The sequence below is a fragment of the Opisthorchis viverrini genome (assembly GCF_000715545.1).
Source record: "Opisthorchis viverrini unplaced genomic scaffold opera_v5_313, whole genome shotgun sequence".
Lineage (NCBI taxonomy): Eukaryota > Metazoa > Platyhelminthes > Trematoda > Opisthorchiida > Opisthorchiidae > Opisthorchis > Opisthorchis viverrini.
Window position 1 is genome coordinate 360,006 of NW_008751969.1, and position 17,059 is coordinate 377,064.

Here is a 17,059-nt window from a genome sequence, read left to right on the forward strand (position 1 = left end):
TTCCTAGATACTTTCTATCCCGTCGTAGTCTGAAGGTAGATCACCGCTCGTTAATTCACTGCCAGCGTAATTCGACACCAGCATGAAGGAACCTGTCTGTCACGAGGTACAGAATTTGTATTGTGTCATAGCCAGCGGTCAAAAAACACTTTGTATTAACACGCGGCATGGCTTTGAAATGAAGACCAAAAGAGATGGCTTGGTGAGACCGTCTTCAGAGCTTATTGCTGGTGTGTTTGCAACCTTTGTTACCGCATACTTCTCACATCCAAACAAATGAGCTAAGCCTTCGACGGTGTTCCTTGAGGATTCAGGTTTTGATATGCGTAAGTGGATATAGGATTAATTTATCAGGGGGCGGCAAACACCATGACGTCTTGTCTCTCGGAAAGACTCACTTTCTGTTTAAGGTGCCGAGCTTGTCTCCAATAGCCCCTCGAATTTGCGTGGCCATTACTTGTACCTATGATGAAGCGCCAGAAGAACATTGCTCCACCCATTCAGATTTCATCTTGTCTGTCGACCGTTCATCTCATCCTTAAATGACCTCACTCAAGGTCCTAGAGGAATAATCCATGCAAATACCCACTGACCATTCACCCTAGGTTGCTTTTGGTAGCATCACAGCCTCCGATCGATATAAAGGTACTTCCCGTCAGATCTTTTCCATCCAGTCAGTTAGCTTGGCATCATGTACCCTCCATGCTTTCGCTTGCAATCAGCATACTTGGCCAGTAACCTCTCCACCCACCACTATCCCCAACTGTATGGAACTGAAATTCACTTCTGCGAGCATTTATCGTAAAAACAGCAAAATTAAATATCAAGCTGAAGAAATGGATGCTTACTGAGGCTAACTGTGGGTTGGGAAGCACGACCCACCTCTGGAAATAGATGAAGTAGTCGAATTCTTGAAACACTTGCTGGTAGAGGGTTTAGAATGCATTTTAGTCCCTTCCTTTGATCATCATCATCATCATTGTCAGCTGTAAGAACCGCGTACTCGTCGTACAGTGGTTGTAGCTGCCGCAGTTTCGTTCACCAATGATTTGAGGGGGGGGGGTAGGTAGCTGCGGATTGCACGCGCGAGCTGGTAAATTGGTGCATAAATTCAGCACTGTCAGTGGGCTGTCAAGTAGTGAGGGGGTTGGAAAAGGAGCTATGCATTGAAGGCAATAGCTTGGATGCACGAGCGTCACTGAGGGCGCGACTGGGCCATGTCTGATAATGTCTCTAGCCATTGATGTGGCCCGTTTCAGGGTCCCCATCCCGGAAGACGGCAGTGACCAGCGCAGCTGAGTTTGCTGGTAATGGCTTCGACACTTCGCTGCCAAGTCATTGTTTGGCCGCCTCTGGCTCTCTTCCACCCTTCACATGGTTGGGCGAAAGGAGCCCTTTGTGGAAGTCGGTCGACTGGCATACGCAACACGTGGCCAAGCCAGCGCAACCTATGCAGTGTGATCAGTTCATCTATCGAGGGTGAGTTATTTCTCCCGAATACCATTCGACGTATTTCAGCATTGCTGATCCGGATTCGGGCAATGCTCCGAAGACATGGATGGTCAAACACTGAAAGTATTTTGACGTCCTCGGTGCGCAGCGGCCATGTTTCTGATCCATATAGTAATATGGAGCGCACCGCAGCACTGTAAACTCGACCCTTGACAGAGAAGCTGATGTCACGCCTACGCCACAGGTGACGTAGGTTCGCAAAAGCTGCTCTGGCCTTCCCAATCCCACCCAAACTTGCAGTAGCACTTTACAATTTGCACGTGTGAAGCGCATGCCGAACCGCGAGGCAGAATTATTTAGATTATTTAGTAGTGATCACACCAATCAGGTCTTTTGGAATACCTCCGTGGAGAGCAATAATGTGATCGCAATTTATTCCTGAAATTTACTGCGACACTAGAAAAGAAGAAAAACGTTCTGTTTGGTGTGATGGACAACAGTGACGCAACCGGATTAAGATAAATGACCGGCGCATTTCTTCAACTGGGGTGTGTACCCAGAATCCCTTTAAGTACATGATTACCTGACCTGCTGCATTTAAAACGATGGGCGCAGTCTCCTGCTTCACGCTGATCACCATTCTCTTCCCTCCGTGTTTTATTTGGCTGAATCATTGGCAGAGATTTAATGAGGTCAATTCGAACAGCTTCATAAGACTTGAGTGGTCAGCAAAAATATTGTATAATCGATCAAGTTGGGATTGAAATATAAGCAGTGGACAAAAGAATAGGTTTATCCTTCACCAATTTGGACGGAATCAGAGCATAGTAGACGGGCTGTTTTTGCCATTAACGACCCGGTGATGTATAGTGGTGCAGCGGTGGATACTGTTGATGAGGCATGTGAGGAGTACGTAGTTACCTCGTAAACCCCCCTGCACCTAATGGAAAATTGGGTTTATTACGGTACCTCTGGAACGGCTTTACAGCGTTCGTTTACACCTGCGTGACAGTCAATGAATATCAACGAAATTTAGGAAGACGCGTGAAGATTTTCAGTTTTTGAAAATAAGGTGCATATAAGATATTTGCTTCACTGACTAATAGTTTGTAGTCGTTTAGCTGGTGTTTGTTAATAAACGACTTCGTGGCGATTGGTTTAACAGGGTTAGCCAACATTGACACCCTTCTCCTCCACGAGCCATAGAGTCGACGTACATAAAAGGGTCTCTATCCTTCCGCTCAAGGGCATTTCCTCAAGTACATGGGCTAGGGATGCGGCTATCTCTTGGCGCCGGTAGAAGAATACACTGTTCGCTTCAAATAACTGGATAACGTGAAACATACATTTTGTCTGAAACTACCACCCTGTAAAGAGAATGTTTCGGATGGGGTGAGTGATATCGGGTCGGGAATTGTTGGGTCCCATTTATAGAGGGCTAGGTAGTGAAGAAATTAACTAGAAGGACTCTGTAGTCTTTGTGGCTGCAATAAATTTGCTACACCTAGTTGGTATGGGGATACCATATGAAAAGATTGATCAGATGTTTCATTTTAAAGAAGCACCAAATTTGTACTCTTGTTCGTTCTCCCTTCTGATGATGGCCCCTGGGGATAGACAGATAAAATTTCCGAAACATGACTGTAACCTCTGGAGATTGCTGTCACAGAATGTCACTTGACGATACCACACTGATGCTATCCGATAAGTAATATAAATACGGGAACAGATAGTCTCGATGCTAGAGTTGTCTTCCACGGCGGAGACAAAACCTAGTCAATGAAATCACACTATTCACATTGTTCATTCGTGGCATGGTTACGCAGTCATGCAGGGTGCGATGTGAACACATGTTCCGAACTCTTGGTGTGAAGAGCGGTGAACTGTGGTTGACACAGGGGAAAGGTCGCTGTATAAGATGCCATTTGGGCGCTTGGGTTTTCATCTCAGAAACCAGACTCTGAATAAAATTCCCACTGTGCTGGCCCTAGGACACAACCCTCCGTAAGAGGTGACTTGAGGAAGACCTAAGAGTTAGGTTGAATGTTACTTCAGATGACTAGGTTCAAAATAAGCCCCAAAGTGGCCCTCAGTAAATGTTACAAAAGCATCAGCGACGCTTGAGAAATATTCAATTGGGAGCATTGGGATGAGGTCATCTTGTTTTACGCAACTTCTATGGTTCTCGCCAGGGAACCTAAATAGTTCTTGGACAAAGTGAGCCACGATTATCGAGCAGTAACACTGAACTATGCCAGGTATGAAGAGAGATCTCTAGGCATGAGAAGTGCCTCAGTACCGAAAAGGACACCTGTGGAAATGGCCCGACTTGCCATGAAGGAAGTTCAGGCCATAAAAAAGTCTGTCCAGTTCCTTCTGGCAACTCTTGGCAGATCACTTTCTCAGCCATAGAATATGACGCCCAAAGCAACTTGTTGTGAGGGGTATCGGAGTGCAGGCGGTCCCTTACGAGTAAGTAGACCGCACTCGACTGACCAAGAATAAAACAATTGGCTTGAGCAAAACACCAGATTGATGATGAAAATATCTGAATATTACGAAAAAATACGCATACAAGCAAGGTCACATCACCGGCCTAGAACCACATGCGCCCATTGGCAACCAGAGGAACAGTACGTAGGTCGGAGAAGGAGAGTGAACGCAGAACCCAATGGTTTCCACATGTGTTTCAGCCACAGTCGAAAGGGCGCTCAAAACAAATCCGACCAGCTGATGTTGATCCACGTTCGACTCAGTTGATTTCGATGTCAATGTGCATCATCCCGGGAAATTCTTTCTGTAGTTTGAAAAGGTAAACGGTCAAAGACAGACAGGACAACAAAGGTGGTGATAGTGGAGAAAAGTAATATAGAATATGCAACCCGACTTCAGCTGATAAACATAGACCCGAACAGCACTCAGGAAAAAAATCGTTCAGCTGTAGCAGCCTCTCGGTGCCTAGCTGACACGCCACACGAAGAAAGAAACAGCTCTGCAACTACTTGTTCGGAAAGTGCAAAGCTGTGTAATAGTACAAGAGGTATGCAAAGTATACATGAGAGAACCATCTGTTTCTCGGAGTCGGATGCATGAAACATGAGGATAACCGCTGTTGATTTAGTAGAGGTAGCTCAGTTTGTGAGGTCACACAGTGGCCAAACAGTCGACTAAAATCCGACGGCAAATGCCTGCGATTTAGGAATAGACGTAGTTGGGAGAGATAATGCAAAATAAAGACTGACCTTGATTTTCGCCTCGATCTGATTGATCTCGGCACCCAAAGTATTGACCAGGTTGTCCCCATGTTTGAGCATAAAATGGACAAGTTGTTGTTCTGTTTGAATACTCTTCACCTCCTGTCAATGAATGGAGGACAAATTGACAAAAATAAACTTAGTATAAAAACGGCGGGCTGCTTTTTGAGATTGGTGCTCATACGGCTGGAGTAGGAAGACTTGAGACAACATATTGGTTGTTGATCAGATGGCTGTTGATCTGTTCGCCCGAGCTACCAATATTTCACCATGAGACAGCATACTTATGTCGCAGGTTGTGAACCATGATTCAGAATAAACGGAGGTCAAATAAGCTACTCAGTCGGAGGTAGTAATGCGAAACGATTCGGATACAACAAAAGAAAACAAAAAGTTGTTGGGTAGGGTGGTCAGTCAACCTTATGCCTGCAGAGGAGCAACTGGGTGCACTCGGTGAGTAGATGTTCAGGTTACAGTGGCAGTGTTAAACTGATAAGAACTGTGAGACCGAGGCAAAGAGTGGAAACTGAATTCGCATGACGGATACACTGGTGTGAGCGTGAAATGGCACGGCGCACAAGCAGCTGACTCCTGGAAAAAACGCGAGTCGTTCGAGTCTAGCCCTGGAACCGTGATAATTTCTACCTAGGCTAGGGCAACTTGTTAGCTCCTTGGTTTTCCACAGAGTTCCTATAATCAGAATGAACTTCAATGTTGCTTGGAAATTCGACCCGGGGATGCCAGGACTACAAACAGAGCGGTCAAAGACGGCAGAGCTACCTCGAGCTGTCATTCCGCGCCAACAGAATTAGGTGTGGTGGTTCTGTAGCGAACAGAAGATAAGACTACCAGTTCCGAGTACCCAAAGTTTGGTAGCAGGGTGATCCGAGTCAGCATCCAATAGGAATAACAGTATAGTTCTTTCGCATATCTAGTTCACACAAGCTGGTCCCCCCCAGCGTGAATTCTATAGAGAGCAACCAGGTTTGTTCCACACAGCCACGTGTACGCAAAAAAGGAGATGACGGTAAACGTCTGGTTAAACAATGAGAAGTTTCAGTGTGACCGAGCTGCCGAAACTGAACGTGTTGGTTCACGCGTTCGTGACTGAGGTTAATGTGTCAGGGTGTGAGGGAACGCGAAAAAGTGTGTGTACAGGACCAAAAGTGGAAAAGAGTTATGACAAAATACAGGGCGGAAAGAACGGAAAGGAAACGCTGCAGTCCTATACTGCACCCTGGACTCACCCAAATCGCTGAAATGTTAACTGTCCATGATCAAAAGTGGGAATCATACTCCGAGATTCGAGGAAACTTACTGGACGAATTTGGGGGGGGGGGGGGGGGGGAGGTATAGGAAGCAACTTCCAACGCCAAATATTGCCGCTTAATTCTAAGCTCAGTTCAATTGACATGTAATAGGGGTCGGCTGTGGGACTTGCTCAAAGTGGTTTCTTTTGGAAGGAAGTTACTATTCGCTGGGACCCAGAAAAACCCTTTTCTTGAAGTAAACAAAACGGTCTTTGAATCATTTGGTTATAAGTGAATCTGTTACCCATCTGCGTTCAAAATATTTACCTTAAGAAAAGCAAAACGGATCGTGGACTGTCGGACAGTTTTCAGCAACCTTGTCAGTAGTCTCCTTTACGAAAATATACTGCGATATCTCAGATATCGTACCAACTGAAACACGAGGCAGTGTAAGTGCAACACCTTCAGTTTGAAAACATCATAAATGAGAGATTGAGTTGAGTCTCCAGTGAAAGCCAAGTTGATCTGCAAATGACTGTATTTGTCAAAATCTGTCCAATTTGGGTTCAAGTAGAACATAAGGTTGACGGAGACCCTGGGACTGCGTTTACCTGAAGAGCCCCAACAAGGGCGAAACCATTTGTGGGTTGTCGATGAGTTTCCAGCAGCCTTGTGGGTAGGTTCCTTTATGAAACCATTCACTTTATTAAAAAAAGAGTTCAAATGGCGTGCTACCGCCAAAAAGGTCTTGGCGGTGTTGGAATCTATCTACTATTCACCGTTGTTCCATATCCGAATTTTAACGTGCATTTAATTTTCGAAAATATGTTCAACAAAGAGTTTCTGATATACCAAGGTTGGCATATCGGTCGATTATCGCGACCCCCACGGTAGACGGCGCAGTCGAGCTGTAAAAAGCCTGGCTTTTATCTGGTATTCTTACATACTGATGGATACGTCATGATCATAATCACCATAGCAGTGTTGACACGGAGTCAAACATGAACTGTTAGCACCTTGGCTCATTAATGCCTTTGGATTATTCGGATAATGGAATGAGACAGAAAGGCACGCGGGAACTGCGCCTACCTGATGAGCCCCACGACGAGCGAAGCACGAAGGCAAAGGCTTTTAACTCTTCAGCTACAACCCTGAAAACCATCAGTTTCACACGACAAATAGGGTTAAGCAGCAGTGAACAGTGGAATAGTGCCAATCATACGATGGACCAATCAGGTTAGGCTCTAAAATGCAAGACAAGCTGGTAGCTTGTGTCAGGTTCTGCGGTGTGCACAAGCTGGATCGGTATTGATTGATCGACAAAGCCCCACTGAAAGCAAACTATTTCGAGTTGATGTTGCATAGTAAAATTCTAAACGACGTACTGGGACAAGCCTGTGTACAGTGCATATAATGTGACTGTTGATCAATGAGACAGGCTTCCAGTCTCAGCTTACAGGCCGTCGGTCGATCGATTGGTCACCTGACTCAACTAATGAGGCATACGCTTTGGAAAGCGTTCGCAAAAGCGCCTATTTGCCCTGCTTATGTGTGTTTCACCGCAGCTGCGTACGAACTGGTACCCCGCGTTCGAAGCAGGGTGCATTTCGGAGCAGGATTAATTGAGCGACTGCACACCTGCAAACGATCACGGTAATTAATTTGTGCAGTACGGCTGTGGTTAGGTGATCTTCCTTGAGCTAGAGTCCGTTAAAAAATCCTCCCCATTCTGCTGAATGGTCAGGCTCTAGCTTATACCGTGGCATCTTGGGGATGTTGAAAAATGTCTCTGTCTCACAGGTTGAGTACCAGTTCATATACTGTTGCGATGGAACATACACTGGTAGGACAGATAGGAGCTTATGTGAATGTATCTCAGAAAATTTGCCGCGTTAGTTGAACCAGGTGACTCATCGATCAATGGACGGCCTGCAATGTGAGACTTAAAAACCTACCTCATCGACCATCAAACAAATTCAATTCATTGAGGAGAATGTTGGAAGCCCGAGTAGCGTTTGCAATCAGATTGCCAGCTCGGTGAACAAACCAACGACCAATATTCTATTAACTGGACACACAGTTCACCATAGTACAGTGTTTAGAATTTTACTGCGCAAGGTCAACTCGAAAATGTCGGTCAATAAATACCGACCCAGCCTGCTCACACTTATAGACACTGGCAAGCTAACAGCTTGCCTAGGACTTGAGAACCGGACGTGATTGGCCCAGCACACAAAAGGCTCCGTTTCATTTACCATTTATCCCATGTTTATATCAAATGATATTGCAGGTGAAGAGACAAAAGCGAAATGTCAAAACCCCGGAGCTAGGACCTACTTGATAGCTGGTCTAACACTGGAGTTGTTAGGTTATTTCGAAGCGCGTTTGAGACCCTTACTCGCGTTCGAACGGATTATACTTGCATAATCGAAAGCCATATCAGCGTAAGGGGAGGGGGGTAGAATGTTCCATTCTGTGCTCATGGGTTCCATTCACGGGTGGATCTGGAGTCATTCAAAATATGCTCGGACGATACAAAACTACAGGTGTCATAAAACACGTAAGAGGCTTTCAAAGTTGTGTTGGACTATGTTCTATTTGCGGGGCGGATGTGCTCTGCAGTCCAAGCTATGTTTTGCATGGATTCTACCCGCGTTTCATACTTTCCTGACATTAGATTTGGTTGCATTGTTGTTGAGCACATTCCGCTTTACTAAGGTGTGGCCTAACGATGAAGATGAGAGATTTATCGTGTGTAATGGTTACTGCCTTTCTGCCACCCGTACGGATGTTGAAACGTTCTAAAGCGAACACCAATCCTCCTTTTTCCTCCCTTTAGTTGCGTGTAGTTCTGTTCAGATTTGGGAGGCTGCAGCTGATGTGGTCCTCTTGATGCTACTAAAAGGCATTGGCTACAGTAGCACTGAATGAGTAGTGGCTCATCTGGATCACAGTAAGTCCCAATAAGTCACTTCGAAGGATGTTTACACCTCCAATCCATTTCATCTGTGCATTAGGGTGTAGCCGGTTCGATATACAATTATTTTGATCGAAAACGGCTCAGATATTGAATGCTTTCGTACGGGTCTCCATGCCTCTTCGATTTCCACCTTGCTCTTCAAAACTTGTTGTGGGTCGCCCACCGAAGCGTGTGCAAAGCCAAACAATGGAGTGATGAAGAGCAAACTCGGGGAATCAATGAGATGAACAGTTAGAAGCAGGTTATCCAGTTGATTGGAGGTCAAACAGAATAGAACGCAAAAAGCAAGCGGGTCAATCGAAACAGGAACACAACTACGGAAACAGGCTGTTAAATGAACAAACTAGTTACAGGGAAATGGGGCCAAGACTGATCCGTAATTAACCGGTCATGATGGGATAAGTAAATAGTCTTTAGAACCTCCGAAGCGACAGAGGAAGAAACGCGAAATCAACCATGAACTGATGAGGTTTCATCGACTGGTGACTAAACGTTTGCAATCCGATGGTCAAGCTCGGAGAACGAACAATTAGGCAATCAAAGCCACCCGCATTTCGCAACCTTGTCAATCCCTCTTTACGGTTGAGAAGACTGATCTGTGCGTGTATAGGACACTGTAAGACTGCCTATACTGAAAAAGGGAGTTTGCTAGTATCGCACAAACACACCAGAGTGAGCACTTCGGATGCGAATGGGAGAGAACAATTTGATGAATAATAGCAAGACATGGTCATGAGAGTCACCTGCAAAAGCGCGTCCAGCGGTAATGTTTCCATATACCGTTTGGTCAGTTCTCTCCCATCAATATCCACCTCGGCTTTGAATCGCATTGCCTCCCCACCCATCATTGTTGCTTTTATATCGTATGTGCCGCGGATGACCTTCATGTTATCGATCAACCGCATGATGGCTTCCTGCTTCTCCAATGGAATGGAGCTGTAGAACGAGATGAGGTGAAAACAGAGAGTGGTAGAAGCAGTTCAAGTATAAGAGAACTGACTGGAAAAATACAGAGACAACGGTGTTTTGTTGGAGTTGTCGGTCCAAACTGGTCTAAAGGGTTGGAACTGACAGTGAATAGGATTAGTTTCATGGAGAATGCCATTTTAGGGGAGTTGTCAGGAATTCTGTGACCGTTTGCCAGGTCTCCCCGGTATACTCGAATGTACACGGAACCTATAACAAATAGTGGCACTTAGTGAGACTGGGAATGTCGATAAGAAACACCCAAAAACCATAACGGAGAACACAAATAGCTTAAAAGCGTCAACTAAGGAAAAGCGAAGAGGAAGGCGCAAGAAAACAGCCACATCCAAAGGACTCATCCATGCCCAACAGTGACTGACAAAAGAACTGGTATACTGATCAAATTAATCGTTTCTGAACTGGAAGTGACTGGTGAACTCATGCGAGGACATAAACACGGTTATAATCGAAAACAGAAGTAGAACATCGGATCATTTAGTTCACATACAAAAAAGGGTCAGATCCAGGCACTTTGCATCCTGCACTTGTCGAAACCGTTGACAAGATTCTGAGACCCAGTTTTCTGGGAGAGATCACATGGCTTGAAGGTAGGCTGAGTATAAGATTGGATGTGACAAATGCGATGAAACTTTCACGATCATCATCACTACCACACTACCTAAAACCAAATCAACTTATGTGGAGAAGGCTTTAGTGCGTGGAGGAAATAGAAGGTAGAGTATGAGAGGGACTATCAAAAGTGGTGTACAAGTTGTACAGCTGACAGTAGGACCAAGAAGCCACCCACAGTATTTGCTGCCTATGATCGTACGACTAACAACAAATCGCCAAACAATTTCAAACTTATGGGAGACACGTTTCCGCAGACAGCTAGCTGACTTTGCTAACCAGAAGTCCCTGGACAGCATAAGAGGCAATTTATGTTTGTTAACAAGCGCAGAAGGAAAACATCTATAGCCATAGAGTATAAGTATACATTAGAGCTCAAGGGAGAGTACCAGTGTAACGACCGATACTACTGATGAGGCGTGCGAGTAGTATATGGTTTCCTCGTAACTCCGCTTCGGTCTACTACGGAACCTATGGAACTGCTTTGGAGTGTTCGTTTATAATTGCATGAAAGTCAGTAAATATCCACAAAAGCTCAAGAAGACGCGTGAGGATGTTCAGTTTCTTAAAAAAAGGTGCATATGAGATGTTTGTTTTCCTGTCCAATAGTTTGCAAGTGGGGCGAGATGGCCCAAGTGGCTAGAGCGCGAATTTACTGACCGGAATGTCTGTGGTTCGAATCCGACGTCCGCCACTCGACTTCCCCTGTCTAGGCTTGGGCAACTTGGAAGTATCGCAGCCATCGTGCTTCTTTCGGGTGGCATGGCAGCTAGGCACCGAAAGGATGCTACAGCTGAACGCTTTCTTTACGCTTCAGTTTGTAAGTGTTTAGTTGGTATTTGCTAATAAACGACTTGGCGGCGAAAGCCTTTCTTCACTACACCAGGAGAGTACGAGGAAAATTCTAAACGTCTCCGTGAAGTGATTTATGTAGGATTTGGATCGAGAAAGAGCGGCGAAAAATGACAAATGGAATCTGAACCCACTCGTCAGTTTACTGTACATGAATGTGGACCCATGCTTATCTTGATTCTCACTTCGATTACAGGTGTGAAACCTTAGTTTGTCTGATAAAGTGATGGAATAGTTGAACTTACCGACCGATCAGCATTTCCGTATTCGTACGAATGATCAGAGCTGCCACAGCGCCCAGAATCCCGCTGACACCAATAGCCCCTACAGCATCAGGGAACGGAGATCCGGTTAAGGTAGTGATACCCATTGCCGTACCAGCCACCAGCACTCCCAAGACAGCGGCCAAGTCTTCCAACAGCACGACACTTGTACTGGGATCGACACCGGCCATAAGCCATTGTCGCACAGAGTCGTAGTTGTGTCTTTTGGCGCCTAAACGTGCTTCGCGGTAAGCTAGAGCTAAGGTGCCTGAAATGGTGGTAAACGAAACGGTCAACCATGAAGCCGGGTGACGTAACCACGATTGCAAGCTAGGAGAGGAAGAAGAAATCAAGTGACCCTTAGTAGATCAACGGACGCGGTCAGATGACCGAAAAGTGCAACACAGGTTGTACCGTTACCGAAACGTACGTTAACCTTCTACACATGAAGCGTAACCACAAACATACATGCTTAGTGAAAACAGTGCCACGTGGCTTCCGCGTCAGACGGGAAGTCCGCACACGATTAGTCAATGACGACACGCCCTCAATGGAAAGGGTCTAACTCATACGGGAATGAAACCATATCCCCCAACATTCTCCCCAAAGACTGTCAATGAACGTAGACAGCTGTGTACAGGAAGACGAGGTAACCAGAGTGAAAAAATCCTATGGAGCTTTGGTTCAACATTAACGGCAATAATGTTTATCACGGATTGATCGACAGACAGACATTGAAAAGGAACGAGTAAAGTTTCTCAATCTAAAAAAATCGTTTAGCTATTGCACTCTTCCGGTGCCTGCCTATCATGCCACCAGAAGAAAGCACGAGGGCTGGGATACTGCCAGGTTGCCCAAGCTTAGACAGGGGAAGTCGAGAGGCAGAGGTCGGGTTCGAACCACGGACCTCCCGGTCAGTAAATTCGCACTCTAACCACTGAGCCATCTCGCCCCTCCCCGTCTCAAACTGGACATACGGCACGTACGAAAAGTTATAACCAACGGTCAAATTTTCGGAAGCTACACTCCTTGCCGCACACGTGATTATAAGACTGCCCGCACTCTAACACTGAGCCATCTCGCCCCTCCCCGTCTCAAACTGGACATACGGCACGTACGAAAAGTTATAACCAACGGTCAAATTTTCGGAAGCTACACTCCTTGCCGCACACGTGATTATAAGACTGCCTTATGGCAACACATACCAAGTGACCTTGTCCATTTAATACCGCAACAGACTGTAGATGCAGTGGCAATACACGGTTGGTAAATGGACGGAGACTACTGTGTCAATCGGAGGAAAACCTGCTCTCCTGAAGAGGCACCATCACGGACAAACGATACGTTAGCACGAGAAACATGAGTGATACGGAAGTTGGACGCGTTTTGGACTAATTCTCACAAAGAAGTAGGGGGGTTTTCAGAAAACGCCATCACACCAGGGAGATCGCTTGTTTTTCATTAATGTGAGCATGAAATATCGGTAATCCACTGGCAGCCGTCTGACAGAGAGAGAGACTCATGTCCTAACAGGAATAGTAAGGAAAAGGGATGCATTTCGAGAGGCAACTTACTTCCTTCACTGACGAACGAGCCCAACATCACGAGCAGCGCCTGATATGCAGATAAAAAAAGATGTGAAACGCGATTGAAACGTATAAAATGGATAGTTGGAGGAAAAACATAGGCTACAGTCTCCAGAGCAAGAGCAATCCAAGTTATCGTTGGGGGAATCGTGATCAAGGGAAATGAATGAGTTCGTAGAAGCTAATCGGATATCCGGCAAGCAACCCTCTGGAAAAAATTATAGCTGAAAAATTTGGTCAACCTGATGTGGTCACTTTGGTAAAGAGTTTATCAATCGTTCATCTGTAGCACCCTTTCGGTGCCTAGCTGCCGTGCCACCCGACGGTTACACGAGGACTGGGATACTGCAAGGTTGCCCAAACCTAGACAGAGGAAGTCGAGAGGCAGAGGGCGGGTTCGAACCACGGGCCTTCCGGTCAGTAAATTCGCGCTTTGACCACTTGGACCGTCTCGCCCAGCAGCGTAATTTGAAACAGAAATATACCACACCCACAAGCAGTTGGGACACACTTGTCGGTTATGCGAACTGGTTTCACGTTTTTTTGGTAAACGGTTTAATAAATTTTGGCATTGTGAGCGCTAACAATATTGCCGATCAGCCTCTGACGGTTCAGTGGTTTGGGCATCACTACTAGGCGGAAGCCGCAGGTTTGATCCTATATGGAGAGATGCGAGTTGTTGCCGATTCCCACCAAGGGCAACAAAACTGCGCAATAGTTCTCGGATTGTCGGTACGGATGGACTTTCCTTACAGGATGAAAGCTCGCGTGAAGAAAATCTCAAATCCCCTCCTACTATTGAAAATTAAAAAATTGAACAGGGAAGCAAAACTCTAATTTGCATCTTATTTACAAAAAACTGGACATCCATCTTCTCCCGAATGTGTCTGCTTGAAATTTAATTGACTCCACTCATTCCTCGGGCAAATCCAAGCAAATGTTACAAAGTGACTCCACGAATTTCGCAACAGATCTCCTCTTTTCAAAAGACGCGAGGCGAAATTCTGCGAACAACACACACTACTCGCGTGCCTTCCCATCAGTAATATCACCGTCACATGGGTGCAATGCAGAGACGATTCACCGGTTAGTTTTGTATGCCTAATCATTTGGAAACACCAAATCACAGAACTCACACCCATCCATCGCCCTAAGACGATTGGAGCCATGCCGAATTCACGATCGCTTACACGGAAAGACCTAGTAGTCTGCTCACACTCGGATCACAAGTCACACATCTACACAACTAAGAAGACAATCGTGTGCGCGTTGGACACGTGTGTACGTGTGACGATCCCCGGACTAGGGGTTGCCTAGTGACAAGCTGCATCAATTATAGACAAGGGTAGCAACCTGTTGAAGCGGAATTCAAGAGATGACCTTATCCGAAGCTACACAAGTGAACGAGGATTTGAGACGTGACAGTTTTCCACTCTGAAAAGCAAGTGAACAGCTCGTTATTGAACCATAGAACCTTATTCAAATAAACTCATATGGTTGTACGGTACCGAAACATCAATAATCTTCGCTGTCCTTCAATCCGTATCACCTAATATCGCCCATTTCCCCACCAGAAAGTGTACCGGTTTAGGTTATAAGCTGAATTCTCGGAAAAATTCTTCCAAGTGTTTAAGCTGCTCTACTCTTGTTTGCTAAGAGTTCCATTGTCAGGAAGGAGTTTAAATTGGTCTTTCTGAGATCAGGTTTTCTCTGCGTTTAATGAAGAATTCCAATACAAGCTTTTACGATATGCAGCACTACGTTGGAGTTAATTCGGTGTCTGTACTCATTTATTGTTAGATTCCAGCTGAGCTAAGCCACTCAATCGCTTCAGCATTGTGAGCGCTAACAATATTGCCGATCAGCCTCTGACGGTTCAGTGGTTTGGGCATCACTACTAGGCGGAAGCCGCAGGTTTGATCCTATATGGAGAGATGCGAGTTGTTGCCGATTCCCACCAAGGGCAACAAAACTGCGCAATAGTTCTCGGATTGTCGGTACGGATGGACTTTCCTTACAGGATGAAAGCTCGCGTGAAGAAAATCTCAAATCCCCTCCTACTATTGAAAATTAAAAAATTGAACAGGGAAGCAAAACTCTAATTTGCATCTTATTTACAAAAAACTGGACATCCATCTTCTCCCGAATGTGTCTGCTTGAAATTTAATTGACTCCACTCATTCCTCGGGCAAATCCAAGCAAATGTTACAAAGTGACTCCACGAATTTCGCAACAGATCTCCTCTTTTCAAAAGACGCGAGGCGAAATTCTGCGAACAACACACACTACTCGCGTGCCTTCCCATCAGTAATATCACCGTCACATGGGTGCAATGCAGAGACGATTCACCGGTTAGTTTTGTATGCCTAATCATTTGGAAACACCAAATCACAGAACTCACACCCATCCATCGCCCTAAGACGATTGGAGCCATGCCGAATTCACGATCGCTTACACGGAAAGACCTAGTAGTCTGCTCACACTCGGATCACAAGTCACACATCTACACAACTAAGAAGACAATCGTGTGCGCGTTGGACACGTGTGTACGTGTGACGATCCCCGGACTAGGGGTTGCCTAGTGACAAGCTGCATCAATTATAGACAAGGGTAGCAACCTGTTGAAGCGGAATTCAAGAGATGACCTTATCCCGAAGCTACCAAGTGAACGAGGATTTGAGACGTGACAGTTTTCCACTCTGAAAAGCAAGTGAACAGCTCGTTATTGAACCATAGAACCTTTTTCAAATAAACTCATATGGTTGTACAGTACCGAAACATCAATAATCTTCGCTGTCCTTCAATCCGTATCACCTAATATCGCCCATTTCCCCACCAGAAAGTGTACCGGTTTAGGTTATAAGCTGAATTCTCGGAAAAATTCTTCCAAGTGTTTAAGCTGCTCTACTCTTGTTTGCTAAGAGTTCCATTGTCAGGAAGGAGTTTAAATTGGTCTTTCTGAGATCAGGTTTTCTCTGCGTTTAATGAAGAATTCCAATACAAGCTTTTACGATATGCAGCACTACGTTGGAGTTAATTCGGTGTCTGTACTCATTTATTGTTAGATTCCAGCTGAGCTAAGCCACTCAATCGCTTCAGATTGACACACTGAATTATCGAACGCAAAAGCTCTCAGTGCAACAACACTCGACAGCACGGATAGGTGGAGAGCTATGAGGAACCATGAGAAAGTGAAACAAAGGTATCGAGTAGTAAAGCCAGCCGCGTAACCATTGAAATCAATCAATCAAATAAACAACGGTGCGTTTACCGTGATTAAACATGACCTTTAAAAAAAACAGTAATACATTCAGCAATTGTTCCCAAACTTTTCCGAAAAAGAAACAACCTTTCTTTCGTGCGAACAACTCCACTGACGTAGGCTCATGCATTGACGCGCGAGGTAACAATCAAATAAGGTTGTTAGACGCATAGCCCCTGACAATGTCATTCAAATGTCTCCAGAGCAAAATGTTTTCAGTTCACAGCAACCGATCAACAACGCAAAGTCTGAGCAAGCACCATAGGAATATGCCAACTTGTTTTGAACAGTCAGAATCCAAAACGGAGAATAAGTGACTCGTTCAACGTCACTGACAGAATGATCTATACACCCGCAAGATTGGACCGGTCATTAAATGAAATTTTTGCCAACTGAGGCGATCCACTGAAGCGGTGTACAGCTCACGCACTTGGCCAACCTACGTTTAGACAGTCGTAACCCCATCCGCGCAAATACATCTCAGTCACCGGATATGGCACCAAACGAGAAAAAACTACGGGACTTTACTCGGTTAACACTAACTACAGGCCGGCAATAAGATTA

The 17,059-nt window shown here is 45.4% G+C and overlaps 1 protein-coding gene across 1 annotated transcript in view; it reads right to left on the bottom strand.

Annotated features, from left to right (window-relative positions):
* Window positions 1-4,000: 4,000 nt before the first annotated feature.
* Window positions 4,001-17,059, bottom strand: part of T265_14980 (hypothetical protein) — a gene marked incomplete at both ends in the record, with an annotated part of 37,231 nt that continues 24,172 nt past the window's right edge. The window contains 5 exons of the mRNA XM_009176063.1: window positions 4,001-4,249; window positions 4,695-4,808; window positions 9,680-9,872; window positions 11,630-11,915; window positions 13,222-13,261. Coding sequence (XP_009174327.1) covers window positions 4,205-4,249; window positions 4,695-4,808; window positions 9,680-9,872; window positions 11,630-11,915; window positions 13,222-13,261 — 678 coding nt within the window. The remainder of the gene's footprint in view (window positions 4,250-4,694; window positions 4,809-9,679; window positions 9,873-11,629; window positions 11,916-13,221; window positions 13,262-17,059) is intronic.